The sequence below is a fragment of the Euleptes europaea genome, chromosome 6 (genome assembly GCF_029931775.1).
Source record: "Euleptes europaea isolate rEulEur1 chromosome 6, rEulEur1.hap1, whole genome shotgun sequence".
NCBI lineage: Eukaryota > Metazoa > Chordata > Lepidosauria > Squamata > Sphaerodactylidae > Euleptes > Euleptes europaea.
The window spans coordinates 5884153-5907607 of record NC_079317.1 but is presented as its reverse complement, the minus strand read 5'-3'; the positions used below and the strand labels follow the sequence as shown (position 1 = coordinate 5907607).

The window sequence follows — 23455 nt, the reverse complement described above, 5'->3', positions numbered from 1 at the left end:
ACAGAAAACAACACCTTTCCCACATGTAATGGAGGGGATTCCACATATTTGCAGTGTGATTTGAAGAGGGGGGAAGTCATGCAATTCTGGGATTGAACATCCCCTTTGTGCAAATGATTCCCTCCAAGTGTGTTTCCCCACTTCCTTGGCAGTCTGGGCAGCCCTTATGTTAATGTTAATATGGCCATGGGTTTAATTGACTTTAAAAGGGGACTGGGTGTATTCGTGAAAGATTGCTATTGTGGCTAAAAGCCTCTGATAGGCCTTGTGGACCCTCCATGTTCAAAGGCAGTAACCTGAATACCTGTGGGAGTTGCAGAGCAAAACATGAAAGGAATCCAGACATCCTGGACCCCGTGATACACAGGAAACCCCCCCCACCCTCCGCTGCTTCTTCTTTGTAAGCAGTGGTTGTCGCAGGCATAACTCAACCAGAAAGAAAGCTAAATTGGCCCCTAGCTTCAGGGTGATGATGAGGGTTTCCGTGCCCAAAACAAAGGGAATCAGAAAGTCCTGGCACAGATCAGCTCCACAACACCCCTCTACTCTTTACTGTGGAACCCAAGGGTTACTCCTGAGAAGCCAGGGAAGTCCAAGTGGCCCAGGCAAGGAGGGTGGGAAATATCCCCTCTGAAGAAGCAGAAGGGGTGGAACCACTTCCCTGATCTCGGACAGCCAGTGTGGCGTCAGGGTTAGACGAGGGTCAGGATGGAAGATGCAGGTTCCGATTCTCACTTTGCTGCAGAAGGCTGCTGTCTGGCTTCAGCCCAGGGACACAGTCTCAGCCAGACCTACCTTGTAGGGCTGTTGTGCAGTTACATGGAAGGGGGAACAATTTAAGCTGCTTTGTGTTCCTATTAGGGAGAAAAGCAGCACAGACAGGGACTGTGGAAAAGATCCCCCTCTATAGAAAGCCAAGAGGGTTTAAGAACCTCCCTCGGCTCTCAGAACCCGTGTGCTTTAGTGGGTAAAGGGGCTGACTAGGGTCTCAGAGGTCCAGTTTCCAATCCTCATTTTACCACTGAATGCTGCTGATTACCTTGGGCCAGGCACACATTCTTGGCCTAGCCTCCCTCACAGGGTTGTGGTGAGGAAAAATGCAGCCGAGAAGAATGTCAGCCCCTTTGGAGAGAAAGGCAATGTTTGGCATCGGTTATCAATCTCCTTTAGCCTACAGTTTGCCAGGAAAGGATGATCTTGGAGGCTGTTGGTTCATTTGGTATTGCATCCATTCTTTTCTCAGGAGGCAGAGCTAAGGTTGTCAACTGAGAGTTAGCAAACTCCTGGAGATTTGGGGGTGCAGGATAGAGAGGGCAGGGTTGGGGAAGGGAGAGACCTCAGGGGGGGTTTAATGCCGTACAGGCCACCCTCCACAGAGGCTGTTTTCTCCCGAGGAACCGATCTCTGTAGGAAGGAGAGGAGGGATTCCAGGAGATCTCCAGGCCCCACCAGGAAGATGGCAACCCTGGGCAGAGCTGCTTATTCGGTATTCAGACATGTCTAGTTTCAAATAAAAGCTACCACCTATAACTTTTCCAGTTGTTAGCAGCATGTCCTTCTGAGGTCAGCTTGCCATGATCACAGCTTTCACAGAATCATAGACTCAGAAAGTTGGAAGGGACCTCAAGGGTCATCTAATCCAACCCCCTGAACAAGGCGGGAAATTCTCAACTACCCCCCCCCCAACACACACTTTGTGACCCTTGCTCCATGCCCAGAAGATGGCAAAGAACCTCCAGGATCTCTGGACTTGAGGGAAATGTAAGAAAGGGCCACGAGAACCAGGCACTGACTCTTCACTTCCTGCCCTCCCTCTCCCGATCTGCCCAAGTTCACAGAATCAGCATTGCTGTCTGATGGCCATCTAGCTTGGTGTCGCCTCTTTCCCTAATTCCAGCCTGTTCCCCGCTCACCTCCTCTCCGCAGTTCCTGCTGGGGGACTCATTCTTCCGCCTTTTCCTTCCAAGGCTGAGAATCACCTGGTATCTGCTAGCCACCTGTGGGCACGCTCCCATAAGAACATCAGAAAAGCCATGGTGGATCAGACCAAGACCCGTCAAGTCCAGCAGTCGTTTCACACAGTGTCCAACCAGGGGCCTCCAGGAAGCCCACAAACAAGGCAACTGCAGCAGCACCGTCCTGCTCCGTATTGAGAATCCTGAAGTACTGCAGTCAAAGCTCTGATCGCGAGTTCGATCCCGACGAGCTTGGTAAGAGGAGTATCCAGCTTGCTGGGGGGTAAAGTGTAGATGACTGGGGAAGGCACTGGCAAAACCATCCTGCAAACATGGTCTGCCAATCAGCATTGCTGTCCGATGGCCATCTAGCTTTGTGGTGCCTCTTTCCCTAATTCCAGCCTGTTCCCCGCTCACCTCATCCCCGCAGTTCCTCCTGGGAGATTCATTTACTCGGGCAGGAGAAGAATTGAGGCAGAGGGGGCGCCTCCCCTTTTGCCACACTCTGTTTAGGCAGGAAACAACCGTGCATGCATGCTGGGTTGAGGCACCCCCTCCTGCTCCTATGAAGCTGGAAAATGCTCTGCACATGTGTAGTCCCAATGTGTGTCTGCACAGAAGACAAACTCAATGAACAACAGTTACAGATGTGACACTGTTTCATCATGCATGGATGCCGATTGCCGCCCCCCTATACCCGCCTCCCAACATCTCCCAACCGTAGCACTTCCTGAAATCCCCCCAGTTGGCTGGGTGCTGGTTCTGTCCCGACAGGCCTTGCATGTGCAGTCCCCCCCCACACACACAATTCCTGGACCTCTTTATTCTTCCTCAGTGCCTTTTGTTGCTCCTTACTGGTAGGGTTGCCAACCTCCAGGTACTTGCAAAACTCAGTATAGAAGAAGAAGAGTTGGTTTTTATATGCCGACTTTCTCTACCACTTAAGGGAGACTCAAACCGGCTTACAATCACCCCCTCCCCTCCCCTCCCCACATCAGATACCCTGTGAGGTAGGTGGAGCTGAGAGAGTGTGACTAGCCCAAGGTCACCCAGCTGGCTTTCGTGTGTAAGAGTGGGGAAACAAATCAAGTTCACCAGATTAGCCTCGGCTGCTCATGTGGAGGAGTGGGGAATCAAACCCAGTTCTCCAGATCAGACTCCACCGCTCCAAACCACCGCTCTCAACCACTACACCACCTTGGCTCTCTTAGGATTACAAAGATACTGTATCACACTTCATTCAAACAATTCTTATTATTGATTGGTTCTTGTAGGTTATCCGGATTGTGTGACCGTTGTCTTAGTATTTTCTTTCCTGATGTTTCGCCCACAGCGAAGTCTTCAACAATACTTATTATTGATATTCAAAAAGAAATTATCATATTATGTTCTTTACCACACTATATACAAATCATAAAGGATCCAGTCTGATTTCAATAACCAAAAGCAAGTACACCTAATGTTCTTATAATGTATCTAAAGAAGTCCATAAGTAGTCTTCCTCCTTGTGTTACAGAATTTCACAAATCAGTTTCCCCCTTTGGTTTGTAGCTTCCACAACAGTGTTCGCAGAATACTGTAGCACAAGAGTCATTGTAGATTTCACAGTGATAATCGCAAGACAGAGTAGTATTACTACAATGCACAAACTGTCATCCCAGGTAGCGTATGGTATCAGTGTGCAATATTATCTACTAAAGATAAGACGTACCATATCAAAATCCAATGGATCCTCTTTTTAAAAAATTAATGTAGCCATATCTATTTATATTTCTTACCTTACATTCATTCTCACAAAGCACTCAATTGCGTGTCATCTCATTAAGATACAAGAAACAAAGTGAGCTAACGTCCTGTCCTAGAAACTTTAGTTCGATATTTCAACATTTACAGGTGTGTCCCGTATCCTGAATTTGCTTACAGAAAAGAACGGGGAATCAAATTAAAGGAACAGATATTGTACAGTCCCTTACAAATAGCACGAAAGGCCCAGTTCCGACTTGAGACCATTTGGTTCCAGAGTGTTCAACAAAGAAATAAAATACTTTTCTTTTTGTTGCAAGATACGATCTCCTGCTATTACAACCGATCCCCAGTCGGTAGAGATCCGTTCACCTGGAGAAAATGGCCACCACTATGGCATTGAAATCCCTCCCCTCCCCAAACCCCGCCATCCCCAGGCTCCGCCCCAAAACCTCCCGCCGGTGTCAAAGAGGGACCTGGCAGCCCTACTTACTGGTCACCCCCCTCCCCTGTTCTCGCTCCATTTTTCTATTTGCAGGGCTTGGGCCTGAAGCCCTTGGTGGGCATGAGCAGACAGGAATGCCTCTCCTCTCCCGCCCCTCATCCCCATTAGCTGCAATTACGGGGGATTAGGCTGCTCTCCAAGGCACCTGGCCCCAACCTCCTCAGAGGCTCTACCGCCCTGAGTTAATTACCCCTCAATGACCCAGAGGCAGCTGACCCACAAGCGCCTGCAGCAGCTCGTGCCTGAACTGGGCCCAGGCTGGCAGGAAAACCCCTTGCTGGTCCTGCCCAGGAGGGCACTAAACCACCTGTTGCCCAAGACAGCAGGACAGGGCTGGGAGAACAGGATCTCTCCAGCCAAATGATTTTATAAATCTGGACTAGACAGCACAACCAGTGTCTGGAGTACCTATGAGGTGCTTGGGCTGACGAAGTCCCAGAGGCCAACCCCTTCTCCCCAGGAGATGCTGACCCTGGTTCCAGCATCCCTGGGATTGGCAGCTTGGCAATTCCACAGGAGGCGCTGTGGTTTGGGGGCTCAGCATCTGCTTGGCATACGGAAGGACCCCGGTTCAATCCCTAGGGTTGCCAGCTCCGGGCTGGGAAATACTTGGAGATTTTGGGGGCGGAGGCTAAGCAGGGGAGGGTTTGGGGAGTGACTTCAATGCCATAGAGTCCAATGGCCAAAGCGGCCATTTTCTCCAGGTGAGCTGATCTCTATCAGCTGGAGATCAGTGGTAATAGCAGGAGATCTCCAGCTAGTACCTGGAGCTTAGCAATCAAAAATAACACCTCTGTACCATTACCTAGGGTTAGAAAATGTACAGAAAAAGCTAATGGCGATGCGTGATAACAATGATATATTGAATATAACAATGTTATATTGAATATAACAACGTTATCCCCTTCAGGGATCAATATAGAAATATGCATGGTTGCTATATTGATCCCTGAAGGGGGTTTATTAAGAATCTTATAGGAATTATTGAAGCTACAGAAGCTTATATTGAAATAAGTAAATGCTTGACACCATTAATTGTAAGTTTAACTTTATTGTATAGGATTGAATATTTATTATAGATTATGTATTTTATACTGTTAAAACATTCATATATTTGTACAGAAACAGGACTGAGGAAGAATTGAAACGATTGTCTCCCTTTCCACTTTTCTTCATTTGAAGACATCGACCTTGGATTGATTGTTACTGTACAAGGACTAAGATATTTTTTTATGTGCAATTGTTTGGCTTTGTAGCACGTTGTTATATTCAATATATCATTGTTATCACGCATTGCCAGTACCTGGAGGTTGGAAAAGATCCAAACAGCACTACAAAGTAATATCAACACAAGATAAATTTATAAAGGTGCAGGTAAGTGCAAGGAGTGAACATATGTACAGAAATTAAGGGAAACACAATCAGGATTTTTTTGCAATTAGCATAAATAGTCCAGCAAGATATGCAAAATGACAAAAGAAATTGTCCAATGGATCACATAAAAACAATATAGCTGTCCATGAAAGACTTTCCTTTACTTCTCGGTAGCTGGACACAAAATGTCAAGAATGAGGACCACAGCGAGGAGGTGCCAGAAGAGGTGTGCATGATCTAGACGACACGTCCGGGCACCTCTTCTGGCACCTCCTCGCTGTGGTCCTCATTCTTGACATTTTGTGTCCAGCTACCGAGAAGTAAAGGAAAGTCTTTCATGGACAGCTATATTGTTTTTATGTGATCCATTGGACAATTTCTTTTGTCATTTTGCATATCTTGCTGGACTATTTATGCTAATTGCAAAAAAATCCTGATTGTGTTTCCCTTAATTTCTGTACATATGTTCACTCCTTGCACTTACCTGCACCTTTATAAATTTATCTTGTGTTGATATTACTTTGTAGTGCTGTTTGGATCTTTTCCATCATCTATACAGCACTGAGCCTTCATTCTCTCCAGTACCTGGAGGTTGGCAATCCTATCAATTCCCGACCTCTCCAGTTAAAAGGACCAAGCTGTAGGTGATGTGAAAGACCTCAGCCTGAGACTCTATAGAGACCCACTGCCAGTCTGAGTAGATGATGCTGGTATGGTCAGCTCTGCAGGAAGCAACGTCTCCCAGGCAGGAGGGTATCCTTTGCCAACATGAAGCTGATCTCAGATGCCCTGGTGCAAAACGAGGGACCTGCGGCCACCCATCCACTGGTCTTCTGAACTGGGAGGCGTCATGTCTATTCAACGAGGCTGAAAACAAGCTGCCTCGGTGTCTGGTGCCGTGCCGCCGAGGAAAAGCCTCGCTCCTTCGGAAACCATTGGGAGGTCTGCTGGGGGCCGCCACCAGGCAGGCACTGGAGCCTCTGGGGATGAGGACAAGCGAACGCTGGGCAAAGGCTGGGGTTGCTGCCACAGAGGCAAAGGGCTCTTTGCCACTGCAGAATAGTAAGGGAGGCAGGCAGGTTGGCCTGCTTCTCTGTCCTGAGAATAGGTAGGCGGCCCTGAAGCCATTCTGGGGCCTGCTGTAATCTACTTTTGGGGATTCAGACCCCCTGCCCAGCACCTTTGCAGACTTCGTGCCGCAGTCCCGCCACACTGGGGCTCGGAATGACCCTTTGGGTGCCTCTGGTGTGTCACACCCGGCCAGGCGGCTCTGCCTGGGGTGGCCGAAGCAAGGAAGGCCCTTGTGCCGCTGCCGCTGTCGGTGTGTGGGGGGTAGGGTTGCCAGCTCCAGGTTGGGAAATACCTGGAGATTTTTAGGGTGGAGCCTGAGGAGGGCAGAGTTTGGGGAGGGACTTCAGTGTGATAGAGTCCAATTGCCAAAGCGGCCGTTTTCTCCACTGATGGTCTCGATCAGCTGGAGATCAGTTGTAATAGCAGGAGATCTCCAGCTAGTACTTGAAGGCTGGCAGCCGTGGGGAGGGGGCTTTGAAGGACAAAAAAAAAGGAACAGACCAATGCCCCGGGGGGGGGGGCATTCTTTCCGCCTCTGTGCGTTCAGCACCAAAACAGGGCTGCTGTGCAGGCACGTCCTGGAACGTGCCCCCAGGGAAGAGATTCCCCGGGTCTAGTCAAGGGGAAGCGTGGCATGGCCTTGCCTGGCAGGGCTGCCCTTCCTTTCAGAGGGAGGGGGGATATTTCCCAATCATTTGTGCTGGATAGATAGCAACCCCCGCTCCCCAAGTAGGGCTCTGCCACTTGCCCTCATCCTGGGCTGCAGAGAGCCAGCATCTCCAGAATACCTACCAGGGGCCAAAGAAGAACCATCCATTGCTGTAACCCAGTGATTCCCAACCTTCTTTTGACCAGGGACCACTAGGACTTTTTTGTTCGGTGCAGGGACCCCAATGTTCAAAAATAAAAATTCAGAGAATTTGAAAATAAACTTTAATCATAACTGTTAGTTAAACATTAAACTTAGAATAATATTTGAATATATATTTTTATAATAGAGAACTTTTAATTGAAAATATTAATTTATTATGGGTTTATAAGTTTTTTTCGCGGACCTTAATTTAGTTCTCGCGGACCCCTGGGGGTCCATGGACCCCTGGTTGGGAACCAGTGCTGTAACCTGTTTCACTGGCAGGCTAAAGGCACAGACCGCACAGCCACTGCATCTATAATGACCAAAGGCTGAAATTCGAGATTTACCCGGCAAGGAATCAGTTGTTATAAGTTTGTCCCTTACAGCAGATGTTTTTCTTAAGCCCAAAAGTGGCAGAATGTTGCAACCAGGTATATGTTCAATGACATTCCAATGGCGTAATAAGATCCTTTTTATATCATAGGAGAGGTGATTATAGATGAAGAAAGCCGTCCCAAAAGGGAATCTTATAGGTTGACGGCTTCCTTCACCTTCGCATTGGTGAGCACAGAACATGCATCAGAACAAAAGTCATGGACGCACCTGTCGTAAGTCATTTCATAAATTCAGGCCACACAGATAAAGATCTTAAATTCTTCGTTATCTGGCAATACCAACCACGTGCCTATCAAGTCCAAGATGTGAAAAAGATCTTAAACTGGAAAGACGCTTCATTTTTTTATTCAAAACTATGACCCCTAGTGGTCTAAATACAGAATTTGATTTATCCTGCTTCCTTTAAAGAATATCACTTTAAAAACTTTTTTAGTAGTCGTTACACCCCACAGCTGTAGGTATTTCAACACAGAAGTGTTTCATGTCATTATTCCAAAGAAATGCAACCTGATAGCCCATTGTGGCATTTCACTCTTTATTAATTTCAATTTTGAATTACCACATGGGTAAGACCCTTCTTATTTTCCATAACGTTCTCTTTAGGAATTTTTTTAGGATTTCTTTCATAATTTCATGTCAACTTAACTTTCTAATTCCTATGCTTTAGGGTTGCCTCACCCCATTGAATTTCCGTGATAATACCTTCCTTCTTTAGGAGTTACTGGGTAAGCCTGCTTTTTACATATAGATTTAAGAGTATGTTTATTCTGCTCTCATTTTTAACACACTGCTTTTGATACAGATGATTTGAAGTGTATTTCTATCATTATTATGGTCCCTTTAAATTTCACAGGGTCGGTAAGCTGAAGAAGACTTCTTTCGAAACGCGCCGCATCCTTGCGACAGACCCTATCGCGGACCTTTTTGCGTATTGTTAATTGGTCTCGCTATTCTTTCGCTACTCTTTGTGATTGCGTCTCATATTTAAGAATTTGTGAATTAAGTTCTTGAGCCGGAGTGGCTATATTTAGGTTGTTATAACTGTTATAAGAATTTGTCTTAAGCCCTGGGAGGCTTTTGTGTGAATTAACATTTTTTTGGTTTGGTTTTGAATTCTTTATCTATGGATGTACAATATATATTCTTGCAATTTGATTTTTGATATTATTATTTCTTTGAGCCATGTGCTGCCCTCTCAGACAGCCTCCAGGTAGTAGCTGGAGATCTCCCACTATTACAACTGATCTCCAGCCAACAGAGATCCATTCACCTGGAGAAAATGGCCGCTTTGGCAATTGGACTCTATGGCATTGAAGTCCCTCCCCTCCCCAAACCCACCTGTAGTCTTTGACTACACTGATAAAAGATGGGGTATCCCTGGAGGGCTGTGGCCCCTGCCCTGGGGGTTTCACACCTCTTCAATGAGTCTGGGGGGAGCAGTTAGCTCAAGAGCCAGGCCAACCTCCTAGGGGTGCTGCTCTGTCTGGCTGAGGATGGTTTGGGCGTGACTCGCATTTTCTGAATGACTGCCTGGTACCAGCAAGGCTGTGGGTGCAGAAAGAGTACACAGCCTCCTTTGAAAATGGCAGATTCAGTCATGCAGAGGGGGCGGGAAGTGCTCTGGACAGAGATTCACGGCCGGGCAGATGACTTGGCACCCCAGCTTGGCACCCATCCCTGCCTCCCGATAACAAACAAATGCATGAAAGGAGAGGGGGTGTGGCTTCTGGAACCGCTGGATTATCGCTGGTCCCAAGGATGCTTATAAAAGGGTGGAGCCCCACCGCCGGGCATTGTTGCGGCAGAACCCAGGGCACATTTGGTAAGGCTCCGCAGGACAAGGACTCCAGAAGGTGCCTGTTCAGCTAAGGTAGGCTGTGCCTGAGATCCGAGCATCCAGTATCTCCCTGGCTCAAGTACTGTGGGGAAGGAAGGCCCACCGTCCTGGGGGGTTGGTCCTGGCATGCCAGGGGCTGCCTCTCTTGCTCAGCCACTCAACACCCACGGGCGGCTACGCGCTTGAGCAAGGGAGTGCCGGCCTGCCTGACCAATGCCTGGCTTCCAGATCTGATGGAAAGATTTGGGATTCTGGATGATGAGTGTTGGTACAAAGACTGTCTTGTGCTCCATCACATCAGATCCACAGCAGATGTTGTTTTGAAAGGGGTAAGATGCGCCCTTAGAACAACAGAGGCCAAATCATGGGATGCGGGCAGTTAGATCCTGAATTTACACCGTGGGAGGGCAGGGACAGGAATGTGGTGATTGATGGAGCTAAGAGCGGGATTGAATCTGGGGGCTCATCTACAGTGTGGTGTAGTGGTTAAGAATGGTGGTCTGGAGTGGTGGACTCTGATCTGGAGAACCAGGTTCGATTCCCCACTCCTCCACATGAGCGGCGGACACTAATCTGGTGAACCGGGATGGTTTCCCCACTCGTACACATGAAGCCAGCTGCGTGACCTTCTTCTTCACCTTCATTGAACCAGTGTGGTGTAGAGGTTAAGAGCGGTGGTTTGGAGCGGTGGACTCTGATCTGGAGAACCAGGTTTTATTCCCCGCTCCTCGCATGAGCGGCGGAGGCTAATCTGGTGAACTGGATTTGTTTCCCCACTCCTCCCCATGAAGCCAACTGGGTGACCTTGAGCGAGTCACAGCTCTCTCAGCCCCACCTACCTTACAGGGTGTCTGTTGTGGGGAGGGGAAGCCATTTTGATTCTGCCTTAAGTGGTAGAGAAAGTCAGCATATAAAAACCAACTCTTCTTTTTCATCTCACCGTTGGGCCAAGCTGTCAGAAGAGCTATGATGGATCGTTTCTCATTTATGTCACTGGGCACCTCCATTCTCCAGACTTGGGAAGCAACTAGTCAGCAGCTAGCTTGGAGGGAGACTTTGAGCAATAGGCCATTTATGCATGGCTTTTTCCTGCAGTCACCCTGCTGGCTACCTTTGCTTTGACTATGCATGAATTTCCCAACCGTCAGAGGTCGCCTTGCTCCTCCCCCCCCCAAGTTTCCGCATGTTTTGCCTTCGTTTTCTGGATGCTGGCTAAACACGAATCCAGAAAACGTGGGCAAAATGCACGGAAACGTAGGGGGAGAGCGAGGCGACCTCTGACCGTCAGAAAATACATGCATAATTACAGCAAAGCCCCGAAGTAGTAGGCAGGGTGACCGCGAGGAAACAGCCGTACATAAATGGCCATAGTTTCTGACTGGGTTCAGAAAAACAAACCTCCCAGTATGGAGTTGTGTGTCAAAGTGCTGAACTCAGGCGCTGTAACGTTGTGCCAGTCTGCCCCACCTTGGATCCATTTCCAAGCTCAGAACTGTTGAGGCTCCTTGTAAGCACAGGATGAGCGAGTGAAGTCCTCCCCCCATTCTCATAGAGTCCGATGAGAGCAAATGAGGGCCAGGAGGTTGGTTCGAGCTTACAGCTTGCTTGATTGGCCAAGAAGTCATAGCTGGGTGAGTCAGGATCCAGACAAACAGCTCTGCGATCCGGTCACCCCCCGAAGCGGGGCAAATGCAAGAGGTTTTATAGACATTTGGCATTCCAATACAACAATGATACGTTTTCTTAACATCCGAGTGTTAGCTTGTCATTAGTTTCTACAGCGCCTGCGTGAGCCTTGCTACATTAATGAATGGAGCCTATCTTATTGAGCAGTTCAGAGGGTTCCCTTGCAGGGTGAAGCGAAAGCATCAAAAAGGAGGAATAGTTGGGAGAGAGGCTGTTGGAGCCTTCCCTTATGCGATAGGAAAGATTCCAGCCTTTGGAATGCGTGTGTGCCTACGTGCTACGTGCTAAAGGAAAGGGGGGGCTAACTGGAAGCGGCTTCTGCCAGCTAACAGCTTTTGCATGCATGCTTGCCTGTATGTCATACCTGTGATGCAGGTATGATTACTTAGGCACAACACTAGCAAATCACTGTTTTTTTTTCTCCCCAAGTGTGTTTTGTGATGGTTCTCAATAACCTGTGCATTCTAGGATTTCTGGTTAAGATTGATTTTACTCATAATTTCTGGATGTTTGCTGAAGATTACTAGGGCGGGACGGGGGGAAGAATCTCACCCATGAGGCTGAGGCTGGACCAGTTTTGTCAGTGCTGAAAAGGGACTGCTCTGAAACTACAGAGAGGTATTGGACTCTCTTACGCACATGCATAGATTTTCTGGCATTCAGAAAGGAGCCAGACTCCAAATAATCCTTTTTCCTGGAATAAGAACCCCAGGATAAGCCCATGAAAAATGGGGGGGGGGTTGTAGGGAAGGGAAATATTTAAACAGCCAGATGGCCTTGGTTCTTGGCTAACCTCGGGGCAGGGTGGCGGAGGATCAAGAGGGAGGTTGTCACAGAGGAGGGGGGGCAGGAGAGGTGTGGCTAGGCTCTCCCATGTCTAAGGGCTCTTCCAAGGTGAAAGCCAGCGTGATGTAGTGGTTAAGAGCGATGGACTCCAATCTGGGGAACTGGGTTCGATTCCCCACTCCTCCACATGAGCAGCGGACTCTAATCTGGTGAACCGGGTTGCTTTCCCCACTCCTGCCCATGAAGCCAGCTGGGGGACCTTGGGCTAGTCACAGTTCTATTAAGAGCTCTCTCAGCCCCATCTATCTCACAGGGTGCCTGTTGTGGGGAGAGGAAGGGAAGGCAGTTGTAAGCTGGTTTGAGACTTTTAAAGGTAGAGAATATTTGTGGTATAAAAACCAACTCTTCTTCAAGGCTGAAAGGAGCCGGGAGAGGTCCAGTCTGGACCAGGGCTGGGGAGGCTAGATGGGGTTTAACTCCCCCCACCCTGTGCTGTATTCCTCATCTCAAGCCCCCTCCCTGAGTTGCTGTTTTCTCCATGAGGGAACATTCAGCCCCCCCGGGGATATTTCAGCTCCCCATTTTATCCACTTGGTGCTTCACTATTTATTACTGGATATAACTGAGAGCTTTCACTGAACAGAGGTGTTGTTTTCCTCATGCATGCATGGATGTCTACAGATTTCCCCCCAAGGAAGGCATTTTGCCAAAACACACAACTAATAACACTGATTCTCCCTCTCCTCCTGCTCCTCCTGGAAGATCCCCTCTCTTTTTGCTTCTCGGCCCCACTTTCCTGCATGCGGGGACTCAGAAGAAGAAGAGTTGGTTTTTATATGCTGACTTTCTCTACCACTTAAGGGAGAATCAAACCAGCTAACAATCACCTTCCCTTCCCCTCCCCACAACAGACACCCTGTGATGTAGGTGGGGCTGAAAGAGCTCTATCAGAACTGTGACTTGCCCAAGGTCACCCAGCTGGCTTCGTGTGTAGGAGCGGGGAAACTAATCCAGCTCACCAGACTAGCCTCCGCCGCTCATGTGGAGGAATGGGGAATCAAACCCTGTTCTCCAGGTCAGATTCAAGACAGTGTCTTTGGGGTGAAGCTCCCCTTCGTTGTGGAAGGCTGCTCAGCAAGGCTGCCTTGTGATCCTTGCTAGACATCTGCCTGTTTGTCTGGGCTGGGGCTGCCCCTGCCGCACCCTGGCCAGCCAGCCAGCCAGCCAGCCAGCCACATAAGCCTCTTGAGTCCAGCGAACTTTCTTTCCTTCCAGGACCGTCTTTCGGCTCCTCCTCGCCACCATGCTGGGACGCTTGGCGTTCGTGCCCTTCCTCCTGGGATGTCTCCACGTGACCTGGGGGCAAACCTTCCACATGGGGAAGTGCCCAGACCCACCTGTTCAGGAGGAGTTTGACGTCTCCAAGGTAGGAGGGACACCTCTTGAGTTTGGGGGTATCGTTGCAAGAAGTGCAAAGTCAGCTTGAAAAGGGCCAGAGTAGGGTTGCCAGGTTTGGGCTGGGAAATACCTTGATATTTTGGGGGTGGAAGCTGGGGTACCCAAGGTTGGGTGGAGAAGGTAAAATAATAATAGAGAAATATATTTTAAGGCGCTATATAAAATAAAATATATTTCTGTATTGTTATCTTTTCCACCCAGCCTTGGGTACCCAGCTTTTGATTTTTTAAGGTTGGGTTCTTCCCCCTTCCCCCCTATTTTGGGGGTGGAGCCTGAGGAGGGTGGGGTTTGGGGAGGGGAGGGACTTTGATGGGATACAATGCCATAGAGTCCACCTTCCAAAGTGGCCATTTTCTCCAGGTGAACTGATCTCTGTTGCCTGGAGATCAGCTGTAATAGCAGGAGATCTCCAGCCACCACCTGGAGATTGGCAACCCTATGCCAGCCCCCCCCGTCAACAGACACAAGGGTGAGGCAGAAATGCACCGTCCCATGTGGGGCAGTAAGGACTGGTCAGGGGCTTAAAGACCCTCACTTGAACTGCCTTGCTTCGGAGGAGTGGGGCCACAGCCATTTTCCCGGCCGCCCCACAATGTTCAAAACAGTAACGCCTTCCTTTCTGTCTAGTATCTGGGGAAATGGTACATGATCGAAAAGCTGCTGTCAAATCTGGAGAAAAGCGACTGTGTCCAGACAAATTATTCCTGGAAGGGGAACGGGAAGTTTAAAGTGGTGAAGAAAGAACTTCTGTAAGTGTCTCCAGGGTGGGGGTGTAGTTTGAGGACTGAGAACTGGGATATGTGCGGGAGCGCGTGCGCATGCGCGTTTCCAATGTGTGGCTCAAACATTGGCCCGGTTGGGCGCAGCTCGGACGGATGCTGAGGGGACATCCCTCCATCTAGGGGACGACTGCAGGCCTCCTCCTGTCTTTCACACCTTGACCACTCAGAATAACTCTGTTCCAGAATAACTCGCTATTCCCCACGTTGGCCTGGGTATCATAACTGTAACGGACCCTGGCAGGATCACTTCACTGACAGACCCATGGAAATGATGTGTGTGTGTGGGGGGGGGTGTCCATTGGGCCCATTTCTCAGGACGAGTGAAAGAATTCAGGGAGTCCTCAGCAGAGCTGGGAAAGAAGAAGAGTTGGTTTTTATATGCCGACTTTCTCTACCACTTAAGGGAGAATCAAACAGGCTTACAATCATCTTCCCCTCCGTGAGGTAGGTGGGGCTGAGAGAGTGTGACTAGCCCAGGGTCACCCAGCAGGCTTCATATGGAGGAGTGGGGAAACAAATCCAGTTCACCAGATTAGCCTCCGCCGCTAATGCGGAGGAGTGGGGAATCCAACCCGGTTCTCCAGATCAGAGTCCACCGCTGCAAACCACCGCTCTTAACCACTACACCCATGCTGGCTCTCCGATTCATTAGGGGCCGATTCGCACACCCAGTTTGTATGCAAAGAGCCGAGCAGAGTTTTGACTTTGCCTTGTGATTTCACTCATCGGCCTGCTTTTGAAATGCTCTGCTCCAGCACGTTTCCACATCTTGACCCTGTTAAGTCCACACCTGCGTGATTCTCCAGGACTTGGGTGTATATTGGCAGGGTCGCCAGGGACAACCAGCATGCAGCTATTTGGAGAAGGCCTAGGGTTGGACTAGATGGCCTGTATGGCCCCTTCCAACTCTAAGATTCTCGGACTGAACTCTATGATTCTCGGACTGTGGTCCATTTCAACGCACAATGCATTTGACAAAGCATTTTTTTCTCATTTTCCGAGAGGCTGGGACCGAGGCCTGCTCGAAGTCACACGGAGGGCTTCAAGGCGGCTGAAGGGGTGCGCACGAAGCAGCACGTCCCACCTCCAGGGCCCGTTCCCTCTCCCCCACCCCAGAGGGTGCTGCCCGCTCTCCCCCAGTGGCTGGTAACGCTCCGTACCTCTTGCCCCTCTTTCAGCTCGGATGGCACCGTCAAAGAGTCGGAGGGAGAAGCCTGGCAAATGGATCCCAACGAACCAGCCAAGCTGCATGTCAAGTTTAACTGGTGTAAGTGGTTTAAGATTAAAAACCGGCTGCCCCTGGACTTGGCGGGGGCCCTTAAGCAACATCACCATATAGGTGACGACTCCCTTTGCAATACAGGCTAATGCAGCAAATTATATTAGAGGGACTGCTTAGGTTAGATTAGGATTTATGACCTTAATTATAGGTCATTTATGCAGGGGAAATTTGCGTTTGGTTTGCTGCACAGTTTTCTGCTCCGAATTCTCAAACACTATATGCATGAGGGCTCCCCCCCCCCAATTCCAGGAGTACCTTGTGATTCATTAGGCATCCCTAGTGAATCACAGAGCTTCTGAGTCCCTCCCCCCTGAAAACGGAGCCTTGTTGCACTTTACTCGGAGGGGCGGGTCAGCTCTTCAAGGGGCTGCGTGTGCTTTTGCTAGGTATTCCTCCCCACCTTTCTTCAACAGCTCCTTTCCGGCCGGGAGCTGCCTTCCAACCTTTGCAGCCTCTCTTCAGGGTCTTCCTGCACATTCCATGAAGGTTTAACTCCCTCTTTTGTGCTCTGCTTTGAGGGAAGGGGCTGGATGGGAGAGACAGACACGTGGGAGGGAGAAGCCAAAATGGGCCTGGGGAGAGAAACCCAAAGTTAAGAGCTCTGCATGGAAACGGGGGATTTGCGTCGCTCTTGCCTCGAAGCAGTATTTAAATTCGACCTAAAACAGGATCCTAGAACTGCAGGGGAAGAGCGAGGCCAGAGCGAAGTCACATCAGAAGGTCGGTAAAATCATGAATAATGCAAAGGAAGCCTCGGAGCAGTCCACCAGGGACTGCAAATAGGGTTGCCAGGTCCCTCTTCGCCATTGGCAGAAGGTTTTGGGATGGAGCCTGAGGACGGCGGGGTTTGAGGAGGGGAGGGACTTCAATGCCATAGAGTCCAATTGCCAAAGCGGCCATTTTCTCCAGGTGAACTGATCTCTATCGGCTGGAGATCAGTTGTAACAGCAGGAGATCTCCTGCCACCACCTGGCAGAAAAGCCTTGCTTAGCTATGCAAAGGAGCATGAAACCCATTCTGCCCTTTTCTTTACGAAGTTAAAGAGCAAAGACCCCATACAACTCAACAGCCGTTTGGGACAGCTGGTTTAAAAAAGAAGAAGAAGTGGGAGAGGCTTCTTGGGTGGAATCTCCTATTTATTTTATTTCATTCATCTTTTACCCCACACTTTTCCTCGCCAAGCAGAGCTCAGGGCGGCTTTCCAACAGCTAAAATGTACAATATAAAACAACATTCAAAATTTAAAACCCGAATCTCTAATATAACTAGGGTTGCCAACCTCCAGGTAGTAGCTCGAGATCTCCCGCTGTTACAAATGACCTCCAGCCAATAGAGATCAGTTCACCTGGAGAAAACGGCTGCTTTGGCAATTGGACTCTATGGCATTGAGGTCCCTCCCCAAACCCCACCCTCCTCAGGCTCCGCCCCAAAAACCTCCCACCGGTGGCGAAGAGGGACCTGGCAACCCTAAATATAACAAGATGGCGCCCTGTATCTCTTAGCATAGAAAATGGCCACTTTGGCAATTAGACTCTATGCATACCTATTCTCTCCAGGATCAAAGGAGTATGCCTATTATCTTGGGTGCTGTGGAACACAGGCAGGATGGTGCTGCTGCAGTCGTCTTGCTTGTGGGCTTCCTGGAGGCACCTGGTTGGCCACTGTGTGAACAGACTGCTGGACTTGATGGACTTTGGTCTGATCCAGCAGGGCCTTTCTAATGTTCTTATGTTCATACCGTCCTAGAGGGGGTATTTCAGGTGATCTGATTGGCCTTCCTGGTTTCTCCCCCCCCCCCTCCAGTCCTGCCTGCAGAGCCCCACCTGGTCATCTCCACCGACTACAGCAACTACGCTCTGGTGTACTCCTGCGTGACTTTCCTCTGGTTCTTCCACATGGACGACGCCTGGATCCTGTCAAGGACCCCCCAGTTGCACCCGGAGACGGTGGAGCACCTAAAAGACATCCTCCTGTCCTACGAGATCGGCACGGAGCGGATGAGGCCCATCGAGCAACTGAACTGCCCTGCCAACATGTAGCGTGCCCGGGCTCATCGCCACCCCGGCTTTCCAGCTTTTTGATTCCAAGCAGCAGAGCAGTGGCTGAAGGACGTGGTTGGTCCCCCGGCAGCTGTTGGGATGCGGAGATGGGAGGGTGGCCGGTTGCTGCCTCTGGTGCTTGCGGGGGCTTCGTAGACGCTTGCCTCTTTCCCATGCTTGTTTCCAAGTCACTAATTCAAGGCGAGCGCAGGAAAACTTCCACGCCTTGACGTTCAGCTGCTCCTACGGATTCCTCAATGCTTGGGGACAAACCAGATGAAACCGTGGGTGTTCTGGCTGGAGCTCCCAACATTTTAAAAAACCTAATTATTGCCCTAGCATATCTCCTAATTGTTTTTCTTTAAACTGCTGGGCTCTCCAGACATGGGCATCTCAGGATTTCATATGGTTTGGCCCTGGCAGGTCAGGGTGAAGGCCCCAAGAGGGAGCCAGGCATTGGGGTGTACCTTCATAAAGCGGCATTCCAAATCCCCCTGCCAGAAAACTTCAGTCTATCTGCTCAGAATAAACCAAGCTGTTTGCACATAGTTTCTAACTTTGTTTAATGTATTCTTGCTGAGTTGGATTTCTGGAGAACATCCCTGCGGAGTTGTGCCACCCGGGCATGCGAAGGCATCCAGAGCAGAGGCACAGATATGTCCCTGACCTAGGGTTGCCAGGTCCCTCTTCGCCACTGGTGGGAGGTTTTTGGGGCGGAGCCTGAGGAGGGTGGGGTTTGGGGAGGGGAGGGACGTCAATGCCATAGAGTCCAATGGCCAAAGCGGCCATTTTCTCCAGGTGAACCAGGGTTGCCAGGTCCCTCTTCACAACCGGCGGGAGGCTTTAGGGGCAGAGCCTGAGGAGGGCAGGGTTTGGGGAGGGACTTCAATGCCATAGAGTCCAATTGCCAAAGCGGCCATTTTCTCCAGGGGAACTGATCTCTATCGGCTGGAGATCAGTTGTAATAGCAGGAGATCTCCAGCTAGTACCTGGAGGCTGGCAACCTTACATATTATGGGGGTGGGGAAGTGTATTGTTGTGTGGTTAGAATGCTGAACTCTGCCCTGGATGATCTAAGTTCAAGTTCCTACACTGCTTTGAAGCTCACTGGGCGACCCTTTGGCTCACCATTCTCCTTTGTGAGTGGAGGATCCCTGGTGAGCATTTCCCTTCCGCAGCTCAGCTGGAGGAGATGGCAGGGAAAGGGTACCCTGCAGATACAGAGGCTAGAAAGGTGGTTACCCATGGAAGGGGCTGCTCAACAACCCCCCACCCCAGCCTTCATAGCTCAGCTGCTGCTTTGCCAAGGAGACAAGTTCTTTCCCCCCTCCTTCAACCTTTCCTCATAGGACTTGGTCTCCAACCTTGATGTGCATATAGAAGAAACTCAGGCCCCTGTGGTACATCTTTCCCCCAACCCTAAGTCAATTCCTGGCAAAAACTGGTGGGGTGGAAACCCTGGGAAGTTGGCTCAGCCTGGCCCAGCCAAAAATATCTGGCTTACATACTCATCCCTCCTCCCAATTACATATAATAAGGCAATTTACAGCAGCTGAAAACTGCCACTTTGAACCACAAGCAAAGGCGGGGTATAGATGTTCTAATTAAGACTTCTTGACAATAAAAGCAGACCATTTCACAGCCATTACAAACCACGTACAATAAAAGTGATCTAAGGCGGCAGCCCGCTGAAGTCCCTCGCCTCCTTCCCCTGACATTTCCTCCTGTTTGCTGGCGGCCTCTTCAATCTCAGGTGGGGCTTTCCTGACCCCTACTCAGCAGTCTTTGTTCCAGTTCAGCCCCCAGCTAGGAAGAGCTACTATCTGCAGCCCACCAACAAAAACACTGCTGCCAACGGACTCTTTGGTCCCTCGTTGTTGGTCTTCTCACCAAGAGCTGACGAGCTCTATGCTTTTCAGGCACCAAAGCTGCGTTTACACCGGAGAGCCGCTGTAATTGATGCCTCCAGAGCAGATGAGAAGGACAGCGCCGTTTGGGATGCTAAGCTGCCATCCCATCCCAAAGAGGAACAACAACCCCTGGCCAGTGCGGTGCAGTGGTTAAGAGCAGGAGTTTGGAGCGGTGGACTCTAAATTGGAGAATCGGGTTCGATTCCCCACTCCTCCACATGAGCGACGGAGGCTAATCTGGTGAACTGGGTTGGTTTCCCCACTCCTTCACACGAAGCCAGCTGGGTGACCTTGAACTAGTCACACCTCTCTTAGAGCTCTCTCGGCCCCACCTATCTCACAGGGTGTCTGTTGTGGGGAAGGGAAGGGGATTGTAAGCCGGTTTGATTCTGCCTTAAGTGGTAGAGAAAGTCGGCATATAAAAACCAACTTTTCTTCTTCTGAACTTCCTGAGTCCCAGAGGTGGGAACCTAGTCAGCCTAACCAAAGCAAACCCATGCGATGTACAGAATCTTATAGGGCAAGGCCATCTGGGAGCCCCACAAAGAAGAAGAGTTGGTTTTTATACGCCACTTTTCTCAACCTTTAAAGAGTCTTAAAGCGGCTTACAACCACCTTCCCTCCCACCCCCCCACAACAGGCACCTTGTGAGGTTGGTAGGGCTGAGAGAGCTCTAAGAGAGCAGTGACTAGCCCAAGATCACCCAGCAGGCTTCATGTGGAGGATGGGGGAAACCAAACCGGTCCACCAGATTAGAGCCCGCCACTCTTAGCCACCACACCATGCTGGCCCTCAACTGACCATTCCCAAGTCCCTCAAGCCTTTCCTTGCAGGGGTTGGTCTCCACACGTCCTCACATGTGCAGGACGTCTCCTGCACATGGCTTACAAAAAAAGCATATGGTTGTTACACAAGGCCGCATCTTGAGCCAAGAACTGAGAGACCTCTGATGACCTGAGTGCCCTTCCCTACCCTGGTGGCACCTTCTCCCTTAGCCTGCATGCCCTCAGTCAGCATGTGATTCCTGCGTTGGGGGAGCAGGCTCAAAGGGATGAACACAGGACTCATCCCCTAGGACTGTGACTATCCCAAGATCACCAGCAGGCTTCATGTGGAGGAGTGGGGAAACAAGCCTAGCTCTCCAGATTAGAGTCTGCTGCTCTTAAGAAGAAGAAGAAGAGTTGGGGCGAAAAAGCGCGGCAGCTTTTGCCTTGGATTTGCCACTCTCGAAATGCACATTTTACCTAGCCAAATTCTCAAAAATAAGCCCCCACTCAGAGTTTTGAGAATTCAGATGGGGGAAATGTGCATCTAGAGAGCAGAAAACCAAGGCAAAATCTCCCATGCGTTTTTGCCCTTGGTTTTTATATGCTGACTTTCTCTACCACTTAAGGGAGACTCAAGCCAACTTACAATTACCTTCCCCTCCCCACAACAGACACCCTGTGAGGTAGGTGGGGCTGAGAGAGCTCTTAATAGAACTGTAACTTGCCCAAGGTCACCCAGCTGGCTTCATGTGGAGGAGTGGAGAAATAAATCCAGTTCACCAGATTAGCCTCCTCCGCTCACGTGGAGGAGTGGGGAATCAGATCAGAGTCCATCACTCCAAACCACCGCTCTTAACCACTACACCACACTGTCATGGGGGGGGGGAGTCAGCAAGATGCCCCAGCTAGGAGCAATTCAGAGCACAGGCAATTGCACCGCCTGGCAATTTTGTCCAGGAGCAGACAGATGCTGGGTGCAATGCATCCTTCACCCAGCTGTTATCAACCCCACTCCCCGCAAATCTCTCTGCTGTTTCAACCAGGTGATGCACTTGTCCCTCTTGGAATAAACAACAAGAGCTGCTGCAAGCGTAGGCACGGGTGGAGCCCTACCTGAAGCACGCTATGCCAGGAAGCATGCTCTGCCGGGAAGCCAGCTGCTCTCCTGCTGCCTCGCCTGCGGGGAGACCCTTGTAAAGATCATGGATGCCTGGCTGGTTAAAGCTGTTCTGACAGCACATCTGGGAACCTTGATCGTTGTTGATGGAACCACCACCTCCTGCCCCTCCAGCTGCCAGTAGTATGGGAACTATCTTCCCACTATGCACGGATGTGGACAGACTTGAGAGGGTGCAGAGGAGAGCGACGAGGATGATCAGGGTCCTGGAGACCCAGCCCTACAAGGAAAGGCTGAGGGAGTTGGGAATGTTTAGTCTGGAGAAGTGGAGGTTGAGGGGGGACAGGATTCCTCTCTTGAAGTATTTGAAGGGCAGGGAGCTGTTCCTGTTGACAGCAGAGGATAGGACTTGCAATAATAGGTTTAAATTGCAGGTGGAAAGGTACCGGCTGGATATTAGGGATTTTTTTTTACAGTAGTTCGACAGTGGAATCGGCTACCTAGGGAGGTGGTGAGCTCCCCCTCACTGGCAGTCTTTAATCAGGGGCCACTAGGGCGACGCGCTGGAGCTTGCAGGTGAGGAAGGCGGGGGAGGGTGTGTGTGTGCTGGATCGGGGCCTCCCTCCTTCTTCCCGGTGCTCGGGCCAGTATGTTGCAAAGATCGGGGGGCCCCCCAGGCACTGTGGCGGCTCTGGGCTGGCGGAAAGGCGGAGAACTTTTGAGGGACTTCTGCGTGCACACAGAGCCCAGCCGGGGCAGGGAAGGGACGCCAGGCTCTCCTCCACTGCGACATGCAGCCCCGATCCTCCGCCGAAGGAAGCCAGCCCCCCCCCCCCGCGCCCGGGGAAGGTGGCTTCTCTTGGGTGGGCGGCCGCGATCCTGCAGCCCAGAGCTGCACTCAAGGGGCCAAAGAGCCGCATGCGGCTTTGGAGCCACATTTTGCCTACCCCTGGCCTAGAGAGAAAAACCCAGCCTGTTCTTTTCATAGAGACATAATGACAGCCAGCAGGGGTGCAGTGGTTAAGGGTGGCAGACTGAAATCTGGAGAACCGGGTTCAATTCCCCGCTCTTCCACATGAAGCCTGCTGGGGTGACCTTGGGCCAGTCACAGTTGTCTCCAAACTCTCTCTCTGCCCACATGGAGGCAGGCGATGGCAAACCACCTCTAAACACCTCTTGCCTTGAAAACCCATCAGGATCGCCATAAGTCAGTTTGATGGCAAAATCGCACGCACCTGTTATTTATCAGGTGAGGTTTTTTCCTTTCAGCCATGAAAAGCTTCTGCCGCCCATTACGAAGCTAGTAAAGGGGCAGGCCATTATTTATTTATTTGCATTAGTTATAGTCTGCCTTCCTCACAGGGACTCAAGGCGAATCCCACAGAGCAACGGGATGGGACATTCAATGAACAATGCAATAGGATTAGGTTTGCAGAACCCACCATAAGTTTAAAAAACGGGAACAGAAGCCAAGCAGAAGTATTCACATGATACATTACGAGGTGCAGAAGATATATAATAGGAACCTACCTACAGTAGGCTATACGCAGCAGTATAGACCAGTGGTTCTCAACCTTTTTCCGACCGTGGCCCCCTTCCGACCTTGTTTCCTTCCTGCAACCCCCCTGTCCTACTGGTAGAAAGGTGGCTATTTAAATGTTTTGTTTGTAAATAGCCAAGGAACAAAGAAGCATAAGCAGCCACACAAAATGCACACATGCAGTTCTTATTGGGAAACTGAAATTTACAAAAACAAATACCCCACAAAAAGGGAATACAACACGCTAGTAAACAACAATGTTCACATATAAGGAAGAACAAAGCCTCTACCACTGTTTTGTATTTTCTTCACTTCTCTGTTTTCTTTTCTCTGTCACTTCTCTGTTTTCTTCAC

At 50.0% G+C, this 23455-nt stretch overlaps 1 protein-coding gene across 1 annotated transcript; it reads left to right on the top strand.

Moving 5' to 3' along the window:
* Positions 1-13509: 13509 nt before the first annotated feature.
* Positions 13510-17767, top strand: APOD (apolipoprotein D). The gene is made up of 4 exons (XM_056852089.1): positions 13510-13632; positions 14292-14413; positions 15625-15713; positions 17532-17767. The coding sequence occupies exons 1-4, from the start codon at positions 13510-13512 to the stop codon at positions 17765-17767; spliced, it is 570 nt and encodes a 189-aa protein (XP_056708067.1).
* The last annotated feature ends 5688 nt before the right edge of the window (positions 17768-23455 follow it).